General features: G+C 47.4%; 1 protein-coding gene across 2 annotated transcripts in view; it reads right to left on the reverse strand.

Moving 5' to 3' along the window:
- Positions 1-20,571, reverse strand: part of LOC147610383 (Cyclophilin-like peptidyl-prolyl cis-trans isomerase family protein) — an 87,841-nt gene that overhangs the window by 66,256 nt on the left and 1,014 nt on the right. For both annotated transcript variants that reach the window (XM_086786396.1, XM_086786398.1), the window contains exon 4: positions 12,726-12,821. In XM_086786396.1, the coding sequence (XP_086642522.1) occupies positions 12,726-12,821 (96 nt within the window). The remainder of the gene's footprint in view (positions 1-12,725; positions 12,822-20,571) is intronic.

Consider the following 20,571-nt stretch of genomic DNA (forward strand, 5'->3'; position numbering starts at 1 on the left):
TATTAAAGCGCGAAAGGAAAATCGCTGCTTTAATTGCAATGATGTAGGGCACACGAAGGCCGAGTGTCCAAAGCCTAAAGCCAGCACGAGTGGCAACGAGCCCAAAAGAGATAGTAAATCCTCTAGGCAGTTGCATATAGTGCAGAGACTCCCTCTCAGTTCCGCAGAGTTCAGAGAGGTGACAGTGTGTCATTGTGATGACCATCACGCTTGTTCGGTGACACCAGCGATGTGGCAGCCTATTGTAGGTCCGCATGACATGGTGCGCATGTATGGCACCATAGGTGGCCGTAGAGTCACAGTTTTTATCGATAATGGAGCTAGCCACAGCTTCTTGAACTACTCGTTAGTCAAGAAGTTGGGGTTGACTGAGACCCAGAGCGATCATGAGTATACTGTTGGCCTAGCCAACGGGTATGACAAAACGGTATGGAATACCATAGTATTGGGAGTCCCATTATCTATGCAGGACTACGAGGCTCCGCTTGACTTTCAGGTCAAGCACTTAGCTAGAGCAGACGTATATCTAGGCAGGGAGTGGCTGTATGGCTTGGGCCCTAGTCTAGCTCGGAATTACCTACATAATACGCTACGTTTTGAGCATGGAGGTAGAGTCATTACCCTGCAGGGCGACCGTATTGTCCCCGCCACACCACTTATTTCCTCCATGGAGCTGTGCACAGCGGTCCGCAGAGACCAGATAGCAGAGGTATATGCTTGTTACTCTCTTTTAAATTCTGTTTCCGTAGATGAAACTGTAAATAATGTTTGCGTAGACAAACAAGGAAAACCAAATAGCCTTGGACGAGACCCACTGTTTGAAAACCCTGTTTGGCATGCATGCGACTCAAACAAGAAAAAATCCAAGGTGAAAGAGACATTAAAGAAAAAGTACATAGATACTTTAATGAATTTATTAGAGGAATTTCATGATGTTTTTCCTGATGATTTGCCAGATGGCTTACCACCATCTAGAGAAGTAGACCATGGCATCGAAGTTATGCCAGGATCAAAACCTATAAGCAAACCTGCTTATAGATTAAGCCACTCCGAGGCACAGGAGGTGGAAAAACAATTGACGGAATATTTGAACAAAGGCTTTATTCGGCCTAGTTCAAGTCCGTGGGCATCGCCTATTCTTCTGGTAAAGAAGAAAGACGGATCTATGCGAATGTGCATAGACTATAGGGTTCTTAATCAGATAACGATTAAGAACAAGTATCCGATGCCACGCATGGATGAGTTGTTTGATCAACTCTATGGATCGAGATACTTTACAAAGTAGACCTGAGATCAGGGTATCATCAGGTTAGAATTAAAGCAGAAGATGTTACGAAGACAGCATTTAGGACCCGTTTCGGGCATTTTGAGTTTTTGGTTATGCCATTTAGGCTAACCAATGCTCCAGCGACGTTTATGACGCTGATGGACAGCATTTTACGTCCATATCTGGGAAAATTCGTAGTAGTTTTCCTAGATGATATTCTTGTGTACAGTAAGACACAAAAAGAACACATAGAGCATTTGCGTCTAGTGTTCGAGTTGTTGCCAGAGCACAAACTATTTGCAAAGAAGAGCAAATGTGAATTTTTTGAAACAGAAATTCACTACCTTGGCCATATTATATCCGCCGATGATACACGGATGGAGCCAGAAAAAGTAGAGGCTATTCTTAAATGGCCAGCGCCGAAGAATCTCAAGGAATTGCAGATTTCTCTTGGCATGTCGGGGTTCTACCGATAGTATGTGAAGGACTACGCGAAGATCGCAGTCCCGTTGACTGACCAGTTACGGTCAAAAACTAAAAACATTAGTTGGGGGGAAGCCCAACAGAACAGCTTTGATAAGCTCAAGGTGACCGTAAAAGCTGCACCTGTTTTGACTATTGTCGATCCAAATGAGCCGTTTGTCTTGGAAACAGACGCTAGTAATGAGGCCATTGGGACCGTACTTATGCAAAGGGGACGCCCAATTGCATTTGAGAGTAAAAAGTTAGATCGCGCGCAGCGTAACTACTCGGCTTACGAGGGAGAGTTACTAGCGATAGTTCATGCATTGAAAAAGTGGAGACACTATTTATATGGTGCTTCTTTTGAGGTCTGGACGGACCATGAAAGTCTGAAATGGCTTTCAAGTCAAAGTGAACTGAAGGGTAGAAAAGCTCGGTGGGCGGAGATTCTACAGGAGTTTGACCTTCAGATACGTTACCAAAAAGGTAAGTATAACGTGGTGGCAGATGCACTTAGTCGCATGCCACAGATTAATGAACTTAGTTTCACAGTCTTCAAGAATGATTTCTTGGAGTCACTACGTGGTTTATGTGAGCACGATCCATCTTTTACAGAGGTCTGGCGCGCTGTACGCGTACGCACTTCTTCACAGACGCGACCACCTCCCTCGTTGGCACGGATTGCTAGTCCGGAGAGACTGGCCAAAGGTGCAACGGGAAGGGAAGCGAGAGTTAGTCCGGAGAGACTAGCCATGTCTTCTGGGTATAGTTTGGAGCCAGAGAGCTCTGACGTAGGCCCTTCATCACCTTTGACTGCCACGGCTTCAGAGGGGAGTGATAAACTTCGTCGGGGGGAGAAATATGCTAATTACTCCATTGACGACGGGTACTTACTCTACAAGGGTAGAGTATGTGTACCAACTATTCATGACTTTCGGGCCCAAATTCTTAAAAAAAGTCATGATAGTCCAAGTGCGGGTCATCCCGAGATTCAGAAGACCTATGCACTAGTAAAAAGACAGTTTTATTGGCCTAGTTTGTTTAAGGACGTCCAGACTTATGTGCTGAAATGCAGTAAGTGCCAGGTCAATAAACACGAACGTCTTAAGGTTGGAGGACTACGCCACCTGCTGGAGATTCCTCAAGGGAAATGGGAAAGCATTTCCATGGATTTCATTACCGGTTTACCCAAGACGAGTCGAGGGAATGACTCGGTGTGGGTGGTAGTGGACAAGTTAACTAAAATGGCAAAGTTTATCGCCACGAAGAAAACTGCTAAAACGCCAGAGTTGGCAAAACTCTTTATTGAACATCTCTACAAGCTATATGGCCTGCCCGCAGATATAGTGTCGGATAGAGATAGAAAGTTCAACAGTCATTTTTGGAGGGAAGTCTTCAAAAAGTTGGATACTACTCTGAGTATGAGTACGGCAGTCTGATGGTCAAACTGAAAGAGTTCACCAAATTCTAGAGGATATGTTGCGTTCTTATGTTAGTAAGAAGCAATCTAATTGGAAAGAGTACTTGCCCTTATTGGAGTTTGCCTATAACAGCTCCAAACACTCAGCGACTGGATTTACACCATTCATATTAATGTATGGATTCCAGCCGAGATCTCCGATGGCTGTAGGCCTAGATAAGGAGAAGATTCAATCTGTCAAGATTTCCTTGAAGATATGAATGATATGCTCAGAGCCGCACATGAGAGCATTCGTAGCGCTCAGGATCGCGCTAAAACTTATGCGGATAAAAAACGTAGAAAGGTGACCTTTGCAGAAGGTGACTTTGTATTCCTTAAGGTTCCTGCGCAGTCAGGAACCATGAAAACGGGAAAGTGTGATAAACTTTCTCCGAGATATTGTGGTCCTTTTAAAATCCTTAAGAAGATTGGGGACGTAGCATATAAACTTGAGGTACCAGAGAGTTCTCAAGTCCATCCTGTCTTCCATGTCAGTAAAGTGAAGAAATCATTTCACGGGTTAGAGAACGCAGTTTCTCCAAAGATTTTGGTGGACTTGATAGAGCCACCAAAGATACCACATGAACCTGAAAAGATTCTAGAGTATCGTGACAGACAAACCCGACATAAAGTGTACTAGGAGGTACTTGTTAAATGGACAGACAGGGATGAGGAGGCAGCTACTTGGGAACGCCGTAGTGCAATTTCTAAGAGGTTTCCCCAGTTTGTTTTCGAGGACGAAAACTCTTCTTAAGGGGGAGGTAATGTCACGTAGGCTGTAACGCCTGTGACCGACGGCAGACCGGATGGCCAGACGGAGCTTTAGCGTCAACGCCTCGGTCAGAGCACCGAGGACGTGGCCATCCGGCGTTCAGTGGGAGAGAACGCCCATGCGGAGTCATGGACGGCCAGGCTAGTGTGGATGGCAGGCCACACACTATATAGCCTGGGGGATGACAGGCAATCCTCATTCTTCCTACTGGGTGGTGAGCCAGAGACCGTCCCCTCTTGTGGTAACGCTCGTAGTGGTGTTACGATAATCTAACACTAACAAAGAGTCAGAGGCTAAGTTTGCATTAGCCTCTAACTCCACTGAGAAATTGTTTTAAATCTCAATGTAACAACACCTATGTTCCTAACCTTGTACGCCTAATGTTATAAAGGCAACCTATGTCCAATACCACCTATTCCAATTTTTTTCATAGTTAGTATTGAGGGGAAGTATTAAAAGACTAAGGTCATGTAAAAGGGTAGGAGAAGGGTGTGTGTGTGAATGGACTTATGGTCCACTAGCTCACCTATTTAAAAGCAAAGCTAGAAGGCATTTAATAGTGTCCAAAGGCCAAGTTGATTTCTAAGCAACTTAATAAGCAAGATCTCTTCTTGTATTTTGGGTCTCTCTCCTCCACATGTTCGAATCTAGCATGAGCACCACGTTCTCTCAACAGAAAATGGCTCATTACAAGAGCCAATTTCTACACCTCTCACACCGGATGATTCGTTTAGGAGCCACAGAGAGACCCTCTTGGCAGACAGGAGGCCGAGCCATGATGTACCTAGACAGAGGACCCTGACAGATTTCTTTGGCACCAGCACCAGCAACCCAGCCCACACACCTAATACCTCCTCCATTGGGCCATCAGGGCACCGACCACGCTCCCAGGGAGTCACCACTGATAGAGCAGTTATCTTATATCGTGCTCGTCGGCCACGCCCACCAGGATCCCGACCACGGCATCCTCACCATCGCCAGATCAGAGCCATTATTGCTCGGCATCGGAGGCGCCTACATCGCTTCTACGACCTCTCCATTCTAGACAGCCCCATGGCGGAGATACTTGATCTAAGGAGAGGGCAACACTTCAACTAATCAGCATACATGGATCTACCTGATATACATTTTTCAGTATTTTCCAGTATTTTCTACTCAGTATCATCTCGGAGTCTTACAGTTCTGTTCTTATAACTATAGGACAATCAGTTTATTGTACTTTTTAGTCTCATTTAGTTGTTCTCTTTGATGAGACACCAACTTCAGATGTACTCTCAGTTTTGGTCTCATAGGCCACTATGGCCTCTTAGAGACGTTAATACATCATTTCATTTCTCTCTCTCCCACACACGCTCAAGTCTCTCTCTCTCCCTCCCACAAAATTGAAACTAAAGGTTGTATAGTATTAATAAGTGCTTTAATGTTCATTGATGAATCTTCAAACTTCATATTTCAAAATTTTATAAGTAAACTATAAATTTTGTATATATATATATATATATATATATATATATCGGGGGCAGCATTCACTACGTTTGGAATCTTTTCAGCACGTTTTCCAAACGTACTAAACGTATCGTTCACTAAGTTTGGATCCACCTTGGTCTCTCACCCTATGAGCGAAATACACCCTGATCCATCAATGCTCCTGTCCACACGCAAAAGACTCCAAGCTGTTTCCAAAGGAAAACTCTCGTTACAACACGGCATAGCACATTGAAGACACACTTGTACAACCTTCCTGCTTTCCAACGATGCTTTCCATCTCAAAAATGGAACCCTAGACCCTTGTCCCATCAGCAGTAGGGCTGTACCCAAGCCTGTGCCTTCCCTGCATCCATCATAGCTTGCATGTAACATGTTTCCCACAAGAAACCAACAACCCAATTCCACATGTAAACAAAGACCTGTTTCGGCACACATCCAGTGACCTGTTTCACATGAAACCTTTGGTCGATCTCAGCATGAAACCCATGTCTTGTTCCCACGTGCAAACATACACAACACCGTCTACAAACAGTGCCAAAACACTTTTTCCACAGCCTCAAAGAGCCCTCGCTGAATTGCATAGGCTGTCACAAACTGAAAATACATGAACGCAGCGTTCTGACCAGGTCCCTTGAATCTCAAGACAAGGAGTGCCAAACAACCTCGAGTTCACAAACCCACACAAGCCTGTTTCCTGTCTCTTCCTGATGTACATCCCTGACTCCCTGTACACACAGCCAAGTGTCCATGCATACAGCTGTAAACGCAGCCATTAAAAAGAGCCCACAAGCTCGTCCAAAACAGCCCTGAAGCTTTCCCTGTTCTTGCCCTCCAAGACGACAAAACCCTTCCTCTCACAAAGGGCCAAAGGAGAACCTCTGAGACAGCCGTGAGCCAGCAAGAAGAGGAGAGAGAAAGTATCCTCCTGGCTGCATCTGCCCGACCAAGCCTCTCTGCAGACCTGCCCATTTTTCACCAAAGAGAGAGAAAGAGACTCACACTGTCCAGCCCACCTGTTTCACCAGCCAGAGAAACATGCTGGTGCTGCAGCCCGACTCTTAGCAAAAGAGAGTGAAGGCAGCTCAGTCCAACACTGCCCCCCTGCCCGCTAGCTCTTTCCAGGCGAGACAGAGAAAAGGAGCCCTCCTGCTGTTCAGTCCCTGTGCGCCGCCTTCAAAACAGTCCGCCAGCATCATCAAGGTTTTTGAGGACCGCTTAGCTCCCGGAACCTTGACCTGCACCCCTCCGCCTCTGTGCCTGCTTCGCCCCCATCCTTCCTCCGCCTCCCATCCTTCCTGCCTTTGCCCACCCTTCTTCGCCTCATCCCTCTACCGCTGTTCGCCCTCGCCTCTGCCCGCCCTTCTTCGCCCTCCTGTTTGCGCTGATTCGCCTCCCCTCCTTCCTCCGCCTCATCCCTCTGTGCAGCCTATTTTGTGCTTCGCCTGTGTGTCCAACCTCTCCCCCTTGCTTCCCTTTCCTTTTTGCTTTTCCCTTTTCCACCCTCCCTTCTTTTCCTCCACCTCCTTGCCTGCCTCTTCCCCCTTGGTTCGGATTGCTCCTCATCCAGGTTCAAGTCGGCCTTTTTCTTCGAATAGCATCATGGCTAATCATTCTCCCTCGGCCGGGCGAACCATTGTTTTTTCCGAAGCCGAGCTCGCGGTCCTCTTCGCCGAAATCGAGAAAGACTCCAAAACGACCCTCACTGCCAGAATCTTTGGATCTCACCCTTCCCGTCTCTAGGCTCGGGATTGGGTCCTAGCGGCTCTGTCTTCCGACCTCGCTCAACACTTTCGAGATGTCAGGTTGCTTGGAAGAGGTTTCTTCCAAGTGGATTTTGATTTTGAGGACGCGGCCTCAAAGGTTTTGAAGGGCAGCCCTTTGCCATTGGGCCCGAGGAAGTTTTTTTTCTTCCCTACTCTAGCTATTTTGACCCTGTTGAGGACGCAGCCTCAAAGGTTTTGAAGGGCAGCCCTTTGCCATTGGGCCCGAGGAAGTTTTTTTTCTTCCCTACTCCAGCTATTTAAGACCGGAATCGTTTCCCCATTACTCTCCGATTCCCTTGCGCATATTGGCCTATGCTAGAGCTCGCAGTCCTCTTCGCCGAAATCGAGAAAGACTCCAAAACGACCCTCATTGCCAGAATCTTTGGATCTCACCCTTCCCGTCTCTAGGCTCGGGATTGGGTCCTAGCGGCTCTGTCTTCCGACCTCGCTCAACACTTTCGAGATGTCAGGTTGCTTGGAAGAGGTTTCTTCCAAGTGGATTTTGATTTTGAGGACGCAGCCTCAAAGGTTTTGAAGGGCAGCCCTTTGCCATTGGGCCCGAGGAAGTTTTTTTTCTTCCCTACTCCAGCTATTTTGACCCTGTTGAGGAAGACCAGAATCGTTTCCCGATTACTCTCCGATTCCCTTGCGCATATTGGCCTATGCTAGAGGCTATCGGGTCCATGCCTTTGGGCTGGTTCTTCAAGTGCCCCCCCTCCACGCCTTGCCGACATCTTCAGCCCAGGTGGTCACTGCCTCGGCAAATGCTGTCCCCAGGGTCATGGTTCTTGCCCGTGACAGTGAGCTATTTGAGAACTATGTTTTGCTTCCGGGCCCTAGTGGTCCTTTGAAGCAATGTATGGAGATTGCAGGTAAACCCGATTAGTGTCGGGTTTGTCACAACAGGGTCACTTTGCTCGAGATTGCCCTCGGACTCGGGGTCACAGGAGGCCTCGCAAGCGTGCTTCTCAGGAGCCACCTCCCTTGGATCCTTCCCGTCTCACAATCCGCCAAGTGTGGCGAGCTATCTCTCACGCCCGCCCCCCTGGTGCGATTGATGGGAAGACCTCCTCATATCTTGTAACTCAGATAGATGATGTTTCTCGGCAGAGGGATGTATCAGCTCATGCATCTTTGCAGGGAGATGATATATCAGATCAGGATGATTTTGTTGAGTCCTCTCTACTTGGAGGGGGCGATATGCAGGATGTTCAGCGCAATGGGGATCATGTATTGCAAGATTTTCAGCATGATGCCATTGCCCTTGATGCCCCGCAAGGCGCACAGGTTTCTCGTACATATGCAGGTACTGTGCAGGGACTCGGACAAGGGCATTTGAGTGGACTTTGCCCCATGGATTATCCCGTCCTCCAGCATTATGAGAGGCGTCCTCAGGCTGCCCATCGTCTTCTTAGATCGGGGGTCAAACCCTCTTCTATTCCATGAGAATCGTCTCATGGAATGTTCAGGGCCTTGGAGGGCTTCCCACCCATGGCAGGAAGCGCCTTCTGAAGGACCACCTTCACCCTGTTGTTCCAGGAGGGTCTATGGATATACTTTTGTTGCAGGTACACAAATTGGATAGATCTCAGTGTGGCAAAACTGGTAAGATGCTTGCTGGCCACACCTTCTAGTCTTCGGCTGTTGGGACTAGAGGGGGTGTTAGCATTTCAGTGGTAGCATCTGTTATGCCTCATGTTATTGGGCACGATGTTATCATCCCTGCTAGAGTGCAATGGATCTTGATCATCAGAGTCAAAAATTGGGAATCTTGAATATCTATGCATCTAGCGTGAGAGGTGAAAGGGTGGCCTTTTGGGCAGAGTCACACGGGACACGGGGACGGGCCGTAGGGACGCGGGACGCGGGGACGGGTGGGACGCGCAGGGGACGCCGTGCAACACGGGGACGCATGAGGGCGTCCCGGGGACGCGTTCCCGAAACGCAGGACGTACAGGGGACGCGGTGAGGGGACGTCTCCAACGGCCAGAAACGGGCAGAAAACGGCCAGAAACGGGCAGAAACGGGCAGATTTCCAGCTATAAAAAAAGGCACACTCTCTATTGCACCCACACTCATTTCTCAAGCCTCAAGCTTCCAAATCCAAACTTCAAAGTTCCAAGTTGTGCCAACTTCCAAGCCATCTCTCTCTCTCTCTCTCTCTCTCCAAGCCATCTCTCTCTCTCTCTCTCTCTCTCTCTCTCTCTCTCTCTCTCCAAGTTCCATGATCCATCCCTCTTGAGACTTGCAAGCCTCAAGAGTCAAGCAATACTTGCAACTCTCTATTGCACCCTTCTTCCCTCTCTCTCACACTATCATCATTCATGGCATCTCAAGGTGAAGGCGCCGCCGCCACATCTTCCGTTGCGGGCTCTTCACGAAGGAGGCCGGCGGTGCACACATGGTCATGGTGGGATGAGGTCCACTACGCTAGTCGTGGAGTGGGCGGTGGTTCAAGGGCATGGAATTGCAAGCTTTGTTCCTACAAGAGAAGTGGCGGCGCCAACAAAGTGCGAGCTCACTTTTTGCACGAGGCCGGTCATCAAGTGCAATTTTGCGCACGCGTTACTCCTGAGAAGCGAGCGGAGCTTCTTGAGAAGCTCAAGGTTTATGAGGCGGCCGAGGCGGCAAAGAGAGGGCGACATGTTGCCGTTGATCCTCATGATGTGGTGAGAGCACGAGAGCAACCGACGCGAATGGAGGTGGAGAGGAACCCAAATCTTGCTTCAAGCTCTCAACCATTCAAGTCCACTCCATCCACATCGGGTGCCTCCATTCCCATCCGCCGTCAATCCACTCTTAACGAGAATTGGAACCCAAAATTGAAGGATGAGGTGGATAGGTCGGTGGCTAGGTTCTTCTACCACGACCACATTGCGTTTCAAGCGGCACGGTGAGAGTCGAGACTCAATTCTCTTCACTCTTTTTTTTTTTAATGTCTCATGCTTCAAAGCATTTGTCATATTGCCAAAAAAAGCTAACATGCTACATGGTTTTCCTTACTTCTCTTCACTCTTTTTTTTTTAATGTCTCATGCTTCAAAGCATTTGTCATATTGCCAAAAAAAGCTAACATGCTACATGGTTTTCCTTACTTGAAATAGGTCTCCTTACTTCCGTGAGATGGCCACAAAGATCGGGGAATATGGCCCCTCTTATGTGCCACCTTCATCGGAAAAGATTCGCACCACTTTGCTTGATAGGGAGAAGTTGGCCTTTGAGCAGGCGGCGGGGGATACAAAGGCAACATGGGAGACTAACGGAGTCTCTCTCATTGTAGACGGATGGAGTGACACGCGCAAGCGCTCCATCCATGGAGTGGTGGCCTACTCAAGGGGCAAAGTGTACTTCATCGAGTCACATGATGCGAGTGGCACTGGGAAGGCCCACGATCGAGGTCATTGGGCCGGAGCTTGTGGTCGGCATGGTGGCGGATGGAGAGGCGTCAAATAGGGCAGCCGGGAGCATTATTGAGTCAATGTATCCATCCATCACAGTTTCTTTTTGCATGGCCCATTGTCTCAACAACCTCCTCAAAGACATAGGTGCCTTGCCATGGATTGCACCCACCATTGAGGACACCTGCGTCTTGATTACAGACCTCTTGACCATAGTTAGAGGAGAGCTGCAGTTGGCCATGGACAGGAGGGCTGAGTTTATGTTTCATGCGAATGAGGCTTTTTGGACTCAGATGGGTGGCAGATGCAACAAAGAGTTTTTTTCAGTACACAGGCCTTCCCATAGCAGGGATTCTGTGAGGTACTTGCAGGATTCACAAGGTGAGGTTCAGATTGAGCCTGATAAGGTAAGGGGTATTGCTTCAGATTTTTATCGGTCTTTGTTGACCACAGAGGTGCCCTCTCCTCCGAGAGAAGTGGCATGGCAGAAAGTTTGGGAGTGCATGCCCAGGCTCATTACAGATGCTATGTGTTCTTCCCTAGATGCCCCTTTCTCAAATGATGAATTCCTTCACGCACTGCATGCTCTTTCCAGTGGTTCATGCCCAAGGGATGATGGTCTTTCTCCCACCTTCTTTATTCTTTTTTGGGATCGTATTGGAGATGCTATCACTATTGCCCTTCAGGAAATGTGGCTGTCGGGTATGATGCCGCCATACCTCACGGAGGGGCTAATTCACCTTATCCCCAAGAGTGGGGACAAGACTGACATCAAGCAATGGAGGCCCATCACTCTCCTTGGATCTGCATATAAGATCTTAGCTAAAGCCTTGAGTATAAGGTTGCAGCCGCTTCTCCAAAGGACTAGTCATCCATGATAAACAGAATGGGTTCCTCCAAGGAAGGAGTATATTAGATAACATCTTTTCTTTCTGGGAAGCTGTCGAGTGGGCAAAGTCTAGTCAACAACCTCTTGCCATTCTTTTGCTTGATTTTGAAAAAGCTTATGACAGAGTGGATTGGGATTTTTTGGAGGGCACTATGGCACACATGGGGCTTTCCCAAAACTGGATCAGAGGGGTGTCCTGCCTATACAGGGAGGCTCATAGCACTGTTTTAGCTTGTGGGGGGTGCGGCGAGCATTTTCAGATTTCCCGTTCTGTGAGGCAGGGTTGTCCCCTCGCCCCTTTACTGTACATCATTGTGGCTGAGGCTATGAGCAGGTTTCTTCGGGCTGCCCCTGGTGTTGTGGGTCTCAGGCTGCCTTTATGCACAGAGGGAGAGTTTTAGGACTCTGAGTTAGCAGATGATATGGCATTGTTCCTTGAGGCTTCACATGCTTGTTTATGTGCTTTCCGGACAGCCTTGGAGGCCTTCTATTTGGCAGTAGGAACTACTATCAATTGGCATAAATCAGTTGGTTTTTGGATCAGTGATTCTCCTCTTGCAGATTGGGGTACAGATGTTGGTTTTACTTGGATTGAGAGAGGATGCTGTGCCAGATACCTTGGTTGTCAGGTGGGCGTTGACATCTCCCCTGCACAACAGTTTGCTCCAGTGCTCTTAAGCATTAAAAGCAAACTTTATCGCTGGAGTAGGAGGAAGCTCGACTTGGCCTCTAGAGCTTTGGTGGTTAACCAAGTTTTGCTAGCCACGGCTTGGTTTATTGCTTCGTGCTGGATTTTTCATAAGGGCTGCATTGGCCAGCTAATGTTTACAATCGAATCAGGATCCGTCACAAAGGCTTCTCCACATGGTAACCGTCAGCCACATCATTACTTCCATAATTTCTCCAAGTTTTAGAGTGGATTGGAGATTGCCAAAGATTTCCTGTGAATCTCTAAATTTCAATAAATAACTTATAGGGTCCAATATTAGATTCATTTCTTTTTAGTGGAGCAAAAAAACATTTGTTTTGATTTCTTTCCTGTCCACTTTACTGAAGCTTACAAAAAGATATCCACACAAAATGCGTCCGGATAGTGTAAAACACAAGCTATGATTTAGACACTCACATAAAATAGCTTAAGATATCTAAGGCTTGTATATTACATGATTCAATGAAAAACGTTTCTTGAACGTTTTGGCATGAAGCCAAAGTGAATTATAGAACTTACCTTGCCTGATGTTACACTTTCAAGCAATTGTATGCCTCTCTCTTTCTCATTAATCGGCACTGTGGCTAAAATTGAATCCTTCTCTTCCATTGCAAGCTGCCATAAGCATTAAAAAAGTTAGGGACGGGGGTTAAACCAGTGCCTCCACAAAACAAAAACAAGACAAAACATCTACAACTGTCAAAAACGCAGACAAGATAGGCTACAAAACATTCGAAATCAAACTAGATATAGGTTCTGAACAAGCAAGTTGATGCTCTATTATCAGAAAACAAAAGAGACAAACATCTCAAATCAAATTGCAAGCATTCCAGAAAGAAAGCTCTACACAGTACGCTGATTTACCTCACTTAGAAGTTAGTACGTCTCCATTGAACCAAAAAAGTAAAATTTAAACCTCATTATCTTCAATTGGGGTATTTTGTTTTGACATACAAGGACAAAGAACAAATACGACCACTTACATAAAGACCAGTTTGCTCCTGAGCAGCAAGAAAACCCCTTCAACAAAGATTTCCAGCACCATCCAAATATCATAATCATGTCCTTAGTAAATGGGCAAGACAAAACAGTCCCATAATATCAGAACCAGTATATTGAGCCTTGGCATAGACACAAGTCCCCTGCCAACCAGGCGTCATGCAATCCATGTCAGTACTTTGACCACACACCTTGGAGGAGAGGTGGGCTCAAGTGTGTAACATAAAATAAGAATCACTTACAACCCTCGGTGGAGGTAGAAAGTACAAAGTAAATAAAGAGGAGCTCCTTCCATGGCTGGCCACACTTGGATGGAGAATACATTGGTGGGGGAGTGGGGAAGAGCCACACTAGAGGACTTTAGTGCCAGGTGAGACTGCCATTGATGGCCCCACAGGTGAGGATGGGACTCAAGCTCCAAATGTAAAAAAAAGGCTGCCCAATGCAACTGCATATTTTTTAAATCACCCGCTATGCACTCCAAATGCCCCCAGATGATATGGATGAGATCCATAGGTAGCGGGCGGGCGGGCGGGCGTGTGAAGGCACCAATGGAGCCGCTGCACGGAAGTGGACAAGCTGACGTACGAGGCAGAATGTAGAACATTTGTGCCCATGTACTAGGGTTTTCAAAGATAGAAAGAAGAGTACAGCGGAATCACACGCGCGCACACACACACACACACACACACAAGAGTCCTAAACTATTGTATGCATTATGTACAAGAAAGAAGTAATACAACTGAATCTCTAGTACAAGGGATATGGCTGAGTGAAAACATCAACCGCAGCCCTATGACTAGTACGCTCCTGGCTAGCACTGTCCCTACAGTCACACTCTATGAAGTCCAACACTGAGGAAAGTGGATGACTTTGGCAAATATCCCAGGCTCGTATATATATGATGCAAATATACTAGTTGGCCAGATTTGGAATGATCGGCCTGCTAATTTGTGTCCACGACTAGCATAAATAGGTTGCCGACCAAATGATCAATAGGGGACTGCCATGTGGCACCTCCACGAACCCACCTGTAGACATTTATGTCACAAGCAATGCTGTGTGTGAACACACTTAGTTGGCCGAGGCACTTTTTCCCTCACTAGAAGGTTTTTTCCCCGTACATTGGGTGTATCTGCAATATATTGGTGCTATGACATTTTTGTGGAGTAGACAAGTGTGTGAAGAGACACGGCTAGCAATGATGTATTTGGGATGTTGTTAGTAGAGGACAAGTTGGATGGCACCAACTATCCTCTCTGGTCATATATGATGTGTCATGTATTGGTTGCCAAAGGGCTATGGAATGTGGTTGTTGACAATGAGGCACGCCCTACCTCGCCAATGCAACAACAGGCTCATGTGGTTCAGATACAGAGGACTCTAATGTCATACCTCCATCTGCTCCTACTACTCCGGAGCAAGTCAGATGGGATGGCAGGGATGTACACTCGGATGCTTTGCTTCCTTTGTCTGTGAAGTGGGCCATTATTCCACACATTCGTTCATGCAAGACTCCCAAACAGGATTGGGATGTGCTTGTAGCGCTTTACCACGTGTGTAATGAGGCCCATGTTACCTATCCACGCAAGCAATTGGAGTCCGAGCACATGAATGAGAAAGACTCTATGGATGTGTTCCTTACAAGGATAAAAGATTTCAAAGAGCAGCTTGCTAGCATTGATGAGATCTATCCAGACACTTCATTAGTGCGTACACTTCTCAATGCATTGTCAAATTCTTACTAGAGTTTTGCCTCTCTCATTCCGCTCATGATGAAGGGTAATCCTAGTCCCTTTCTACGGCTGAAAATGTGTATGCATGCAAAAGTACCTTCTACTTCTCCCTATCATTGGGAAAATGATAGGGCAAGTGTTGGAATCTCCGACAACAGCCACCTCGATGTTGGCACATGTGGCTGGGTTGATAAGTGGGCACGTGGACAAGAAGGTTTGGGTATTTTAGCCGGCACTACCTTTTTAGACCATTCGCCTATCATCCTCTCTCTGGAGGACCCCTGGCAACAGGATAGTCAGCAGAGCCTCTGCATACCCAAGTGCTTGATCCAGGACCCGGAGATATGCAGGAGGATTGAAGAGCTATAAGAGAGCTTGGTATTTCATAAGGGCATAGTGGCGCGGCGACTCTAGATATTGGGCTCAACGAGATCAACGCAATTCTCTAAGAGGCAGCTCAAACCAAACTAGTAGAGTTTAGAGAGCAGGAGAGGAGCCTCCGCCGCAGCCTAGCCTCTCTTTAGCGCCTGTAGGAGCTCACACCAAACAACCCTTGGATTGAGGCTCAGATGGCCACGGCCCGTATTGAGATCAATTCCACCGAGGAGGGGGGAGTGGCGTACAGATTCCATGCTTACATGACTTTCTAGACTCACGTTGGGGACAAAGGCACACAAAATTTCTTCAAGATGACAGGGCCTCACCCACTGGAGGGATGGCATCCAGAGGCTTCGGGATCAGACAGAGGCACAAGGGATTTCTTTGAGATGACAGGACCTCACCCACCGGAGGGATGGCATCTAGAGGCTTAAGCCCAACCTTCAAGGACCGATTTGTGGCCAGCCTTGTCCGAGCCTAGGACCACATTTGTTCTGCTCCTTAATAGTCTCCCCCAATTCAAGACAAGGAGAGACTTTGGCAACTGCTGGATTGGAACCCCTTGATTATGTTTCCTAGTGGCCACACATGCTTGGCTCCCATCCTCATTTTGGAGAGTGGCTCACCTTCAAGCGGCCCCCGCCAGAGGCTCAGGAGAGGAGCCTAACGGGGATCCGAGGCACAAACAGACTCACCCTCGACATCGACGACTCCATCCCTCCCGAGTGGCTCACAGCGGTCCAAGACCTGCCTCCCCCTAAGTGGGTAGGAGTTTTTACCAGACATGATATTCCTATAAGCCCACAACGTAGATTGAGCCGATCCCCCCCTCGATAGAGGCCTCAACAACTGCACTTTACAGGGGGTGAGAGTGATTGGGTTCAATGATCACTGATGTCATGTCAACCCACCTCTAGCCAAGTGACCAAAGAGAGATCTGGTTATGGGAGGGCTGGCCCCACTGATCATCTACAGTGGGATCTTGGTGAGTGGCCGTGGCACAATTCCTTCGCCCCCAAGAATGCCCCCAACATCCCCTTCTTTGAGTACACAATCCATCTGGGCCGCAAGATTCACATGCCAGAGGTCGATAGTACGCCAGTGGTAGCAGCACACTAGCAGATACAAGGCATCCCCACGCACTTCCTCTGAGATTTTTGGAAGTGGTTGTGGGACAGATTCTAGCCACGGAAGATTACTCTTTTCCTTTGGCAAATAGCTTGGCAGTGGACAACTGGTTGGCAGTTGGAGATCAGCCGGCTCTCTGTTCTAGATGTGGACACCCTCTGGAGTCACATCGGCATTGCCTTTGGGATTCTCCCAAGGCGCAACAGGTTTGGTTGTGGATCCTCTGCATTTTCACCATGGACCAAGCACCAACCCACACCATCACATGGGGGTAGCCTAGGCTTTCAAGACAGCACCTGGGTCCTTGGTGAAAATGCAGATCCTCCGCATTTTCACCATGGACCAGGCACCAACCCACACCATCACCTGGGGGACAGTAGCCTAGGGTTCCGAGACAACACCTGGGTCCATGGTGAAAATGTGGATCCTCCGCATTTTCACCATGGACCAGGCACAAACCCACACCATCACCTGGGGGACAGTAGCCTAGGGTTCCGAAACAACACCTGGGTCCATGGTGAAAATGTGGACCAGGCACCAACCTGCACCATCACTTGGGGGAGCTAGCATATGAGGAGACGGGGCAGGACCTCACCCTTCTCTCTCATCACAGTATCATGACAGCCCCGTTATCAGCAGCCCCCGTTGGGAGGAGGCCCACAAGTCCCTGTTAGAGGTACGAAATTTGGCGTGTTCACTCCCCAGCGAGGCCATAGAGGGCACTACCATGCCACCCGATGAGTCTATCAGGAGCATACGGACAGACATCATACACACCCTCCGTGGCCAGTGGGAGAAGCTTCGAGGCGACTCTGATGGGCATATGCAGAAGCACCAGGATTTGGAGCAGCGGTCCTTTCCTCAGGATCAAAGACAACAGGGTTACTTGGCTTTATAGGCCACATGTGCTGTCCCCCCCTCCCCACCGTTGAATAAGATAGCCTTCCTCCAAGAGCGGCCAGCCAGCAAGGAAGAGCCCATCTTCGTCCCCAAATGTTTTTCTCGTCTCCCATGATTGAGAGACTGGGTCATGTACTTAGCCGATTCGGCTGTTATTTTCGGTACGATTTGGTTGTATTTTCACTTGCGGTCAAATGGGACATATGAAAGCAAGTTGCCCGCAGGCAAAGGACAAGCCAAAGGCAGCTCATGTGGCTGAGGTGAAAGGTAACCCCAAAATTACTTCCGAAACGAGAATTGAGTGTTACTAGCGTCAACTTCCAGTAACAGTCTAGTAGCATTTACAGGAAGTTCCTCCTCAGCCTTTCACCTTCATATCATTCCCAACAAAAGGACTGGATGAAAGGATAGCATTTTGGATCCGGATCGCCAGATAGCAGTAAAACAGAATCTACTGGCTATAGAGTAGCTAGCAGTCTTACTGCTCCAGGAATAACTAGCAATAATCTTACAAGTACTAGCAGTATGTTGGTATAGCAATAAAACTACAGGCTTGCGCGTGTAAACAGTAACTTCCTGCTAATCTAATATTACCAATATATACACACACAGTAAAAGATAACGACATCATCAGAAAAGTGAGAGATCATCATTATGAAATGGTTACAGGAAGCTCAATTTACTCATCATCAGATTTGACTAAACGATTGCTTGATGACAATGAGACTTTTGGCAATTGAACTCACGACTTCTCTCTTTCTCTCTGTCTCATTCATACATTCCCCATTCATTCATCTTATCCTTAGTCATGCCTACAGATGTTGAAATGACTTTTATTCAAAGGTTTCTACACAGCCGCCATGAAAGACAGCCATCTAGACTCCTCCCACCTAAGACCATTAATCTCTACAACTTATTATAAAAAGATCAGACTTGACACTTACGCTGACTTCCTCATTACTCGACTATCTACTTCCCATAGTTACTTCCTCCCAACATGGCTAGTGTTGATCACCAATACTGCCCTGCTTGTCGCCGCCAGTTTGTGAGTCACAATCTGCTCCTAGTTACCGCAGGTTACCATCCACTCTCTCCATTTGACCAGTCAGTGCCTTGCTGCCTTCCCCTTGCCTCCTTTGACTCCATTAACTTTGTGGTCTCTTAATTCATATACCTCTTACCGTGATCTTTGTCGTCTTTTGCCATGTGCCCATACTGGTATGTCGCAGGTGTCATGGTCTCCTTGCCTATGATTGTGCACCTTGCTTCAGCTTCAAATCCTCGTGATAGTCATGCAGCAAAGGGGTTGATCCAGAGCCCCCTTGTCAACTAAACCAATGCATGCTCCTTAGAGATTCCCTTCTCTTGTTGATGCCATATGATTTACTTAGGATCCCATAGCTATTAAAAGCTGCATCTCTCACCACTGATTCAAAGGAGTGCTCCCATTAAACATAGTGCATATTCCAATAGCTTGGTAACTTTGGAAAAAAAATTGCTTGTCAATATCGGAAAAGGATTCCTTATCCTTGGGTACCGATTTTTCACAAACTTCACCAAACTACTGAAATACTGCCTCTTAATCTTCCAACAAGCCTTGTCAAGTTCTTTGAAGCTTGCATCCATACCATACCTGTATGCAAACCGGACCTTTTGGGAAGTAGGCAAATAATGCGGCTCTTACAAAAGATTATTCTGGTAGTTCCCATATTAACCCCCATACAAGAGTTCCTAAAAGTGCATTATTCCATCTTCAATGATGTGATTCAAAGATCTTTTTGCTGTAAAACCTTGCCTGTACTGCAGAGGAAGCTCCTTGTTCTTGCTAACTCACATTGATGCCATCTTTTAAGAACAGATTCCCTCCCATGAAGAAGAGATAATTAATGCTGCTGCTTGGAATCTCTGCCTGCAAACTTGCTCTCAAACAAATGGCACATGCTTGCGCAGCCATGAAGATGTGACCCTGCTCTGCGCTTTCAGGAGAGCCACACCAGTATGGCACTATGCCTGGATCTTCCTCAGATGGTCGCCAGACCCTTCCAACACCCTCGAGTTCGTTCACGCCATGGGACTACAGCAGCCTCACTGATTTGCATGTCTGGAGTGCATGGTGCAGTGACACCATTGAGAAGGACGACGACCCACACACCTCCCCCAACCCCCCTCCCCCCCCCCCCCCCCTCTTTCCTTCTTCCCCTTTCAGGCATAGACTCTCAGGGCCATATGGCCAGATCTTATTCACTCTCAAAGCCAATGGGAGCACTTTGAGGGACTCTCATACTATGGAGGAATTGGATCCCCAACACGATCGCCAACGTGACCATACCTTGCAGCCAGCAACACCTCAAAGGGGAGCTACTCATAGAGCTCCAAGAGCTGAGGTAGAACATCTTGCTCCTACACAAGAGCAAAGAAGATGGGATTCCAAGGATGCACAAGGTTCTTTGATAGCCCTTTCTGTCAAAAGGTCTATCATACTGTACATTTGATCTTGCAAGACAGCAAAGCTTGCATGGGACACTTTGGATCTTTGTGATTTTTTTAGATTCTCTACGGAGGTCTTTGAGCCATTGCTTTGGTCTCCGTGGGATGGTGCCTTAAATTTTTTATTTCAATAAATGCAACGGCAAAGGGGAGTTTCGCCAAGTTAAATGAAAGTGGAAGACAAATAATTTCTAGACAGTCTGATTGCTTAGCAATTTTCAGTGGTGGAGTAAGAAAATAGGGTTTTGGGATGACAAAAGCACGAAATATTTGAAGTGATATCGCTACAAAGCGGATCTCCTCTAGGTGAAACAAAGCGGATCTCCTCTAGGTGAAAAAAAGCGCCTTATCTACTTTCATCTGATGGAACTCCTCCATGCTGCTTTCCACTTAATAAAAATGGTAAGTAAACAATTGGAAACTTCATAGTAGTGAGGTAAGAACCAAATATAATGTCTGGTAGGAGCTTGGTGATGACAACACGAGACGAAAGGGATGAGCCAGTCTTGACGACAACTATTAAGGGTAACGATCGGTGTGGGTGTGTGTTTGGGTGGAGCAGGGGGGGGGGGCAAGCGGGGTGCGGGGGGTGATGGGTATTGTTATGAGTTATTTGGAAGGACCAGTGCAAGGCCTGGTTTTGCTGGCTGCCTGACCCAACTAAAGAAAAAGAGCATTTGTCAGCTTTCATATTGCTGCCATCACCATGCTTTGTACTCAACCTGTAGTTGGTATGC

Source organism: Cibotium barometz, chromosome 49 (genome assembly GCF_041138505.1).
Source record: "Cibotium barometz isolate CiBa-2024 chromosome 49, ASM4113850v1, whole genome shotgun sequence".
Lineage (NCBI taxonomy): Eukaryota > Viridiplantae > Streptophyta > Polypodiopsida > Cyatheales > Cibotiaceae > Cibotium > Cibotium barometz.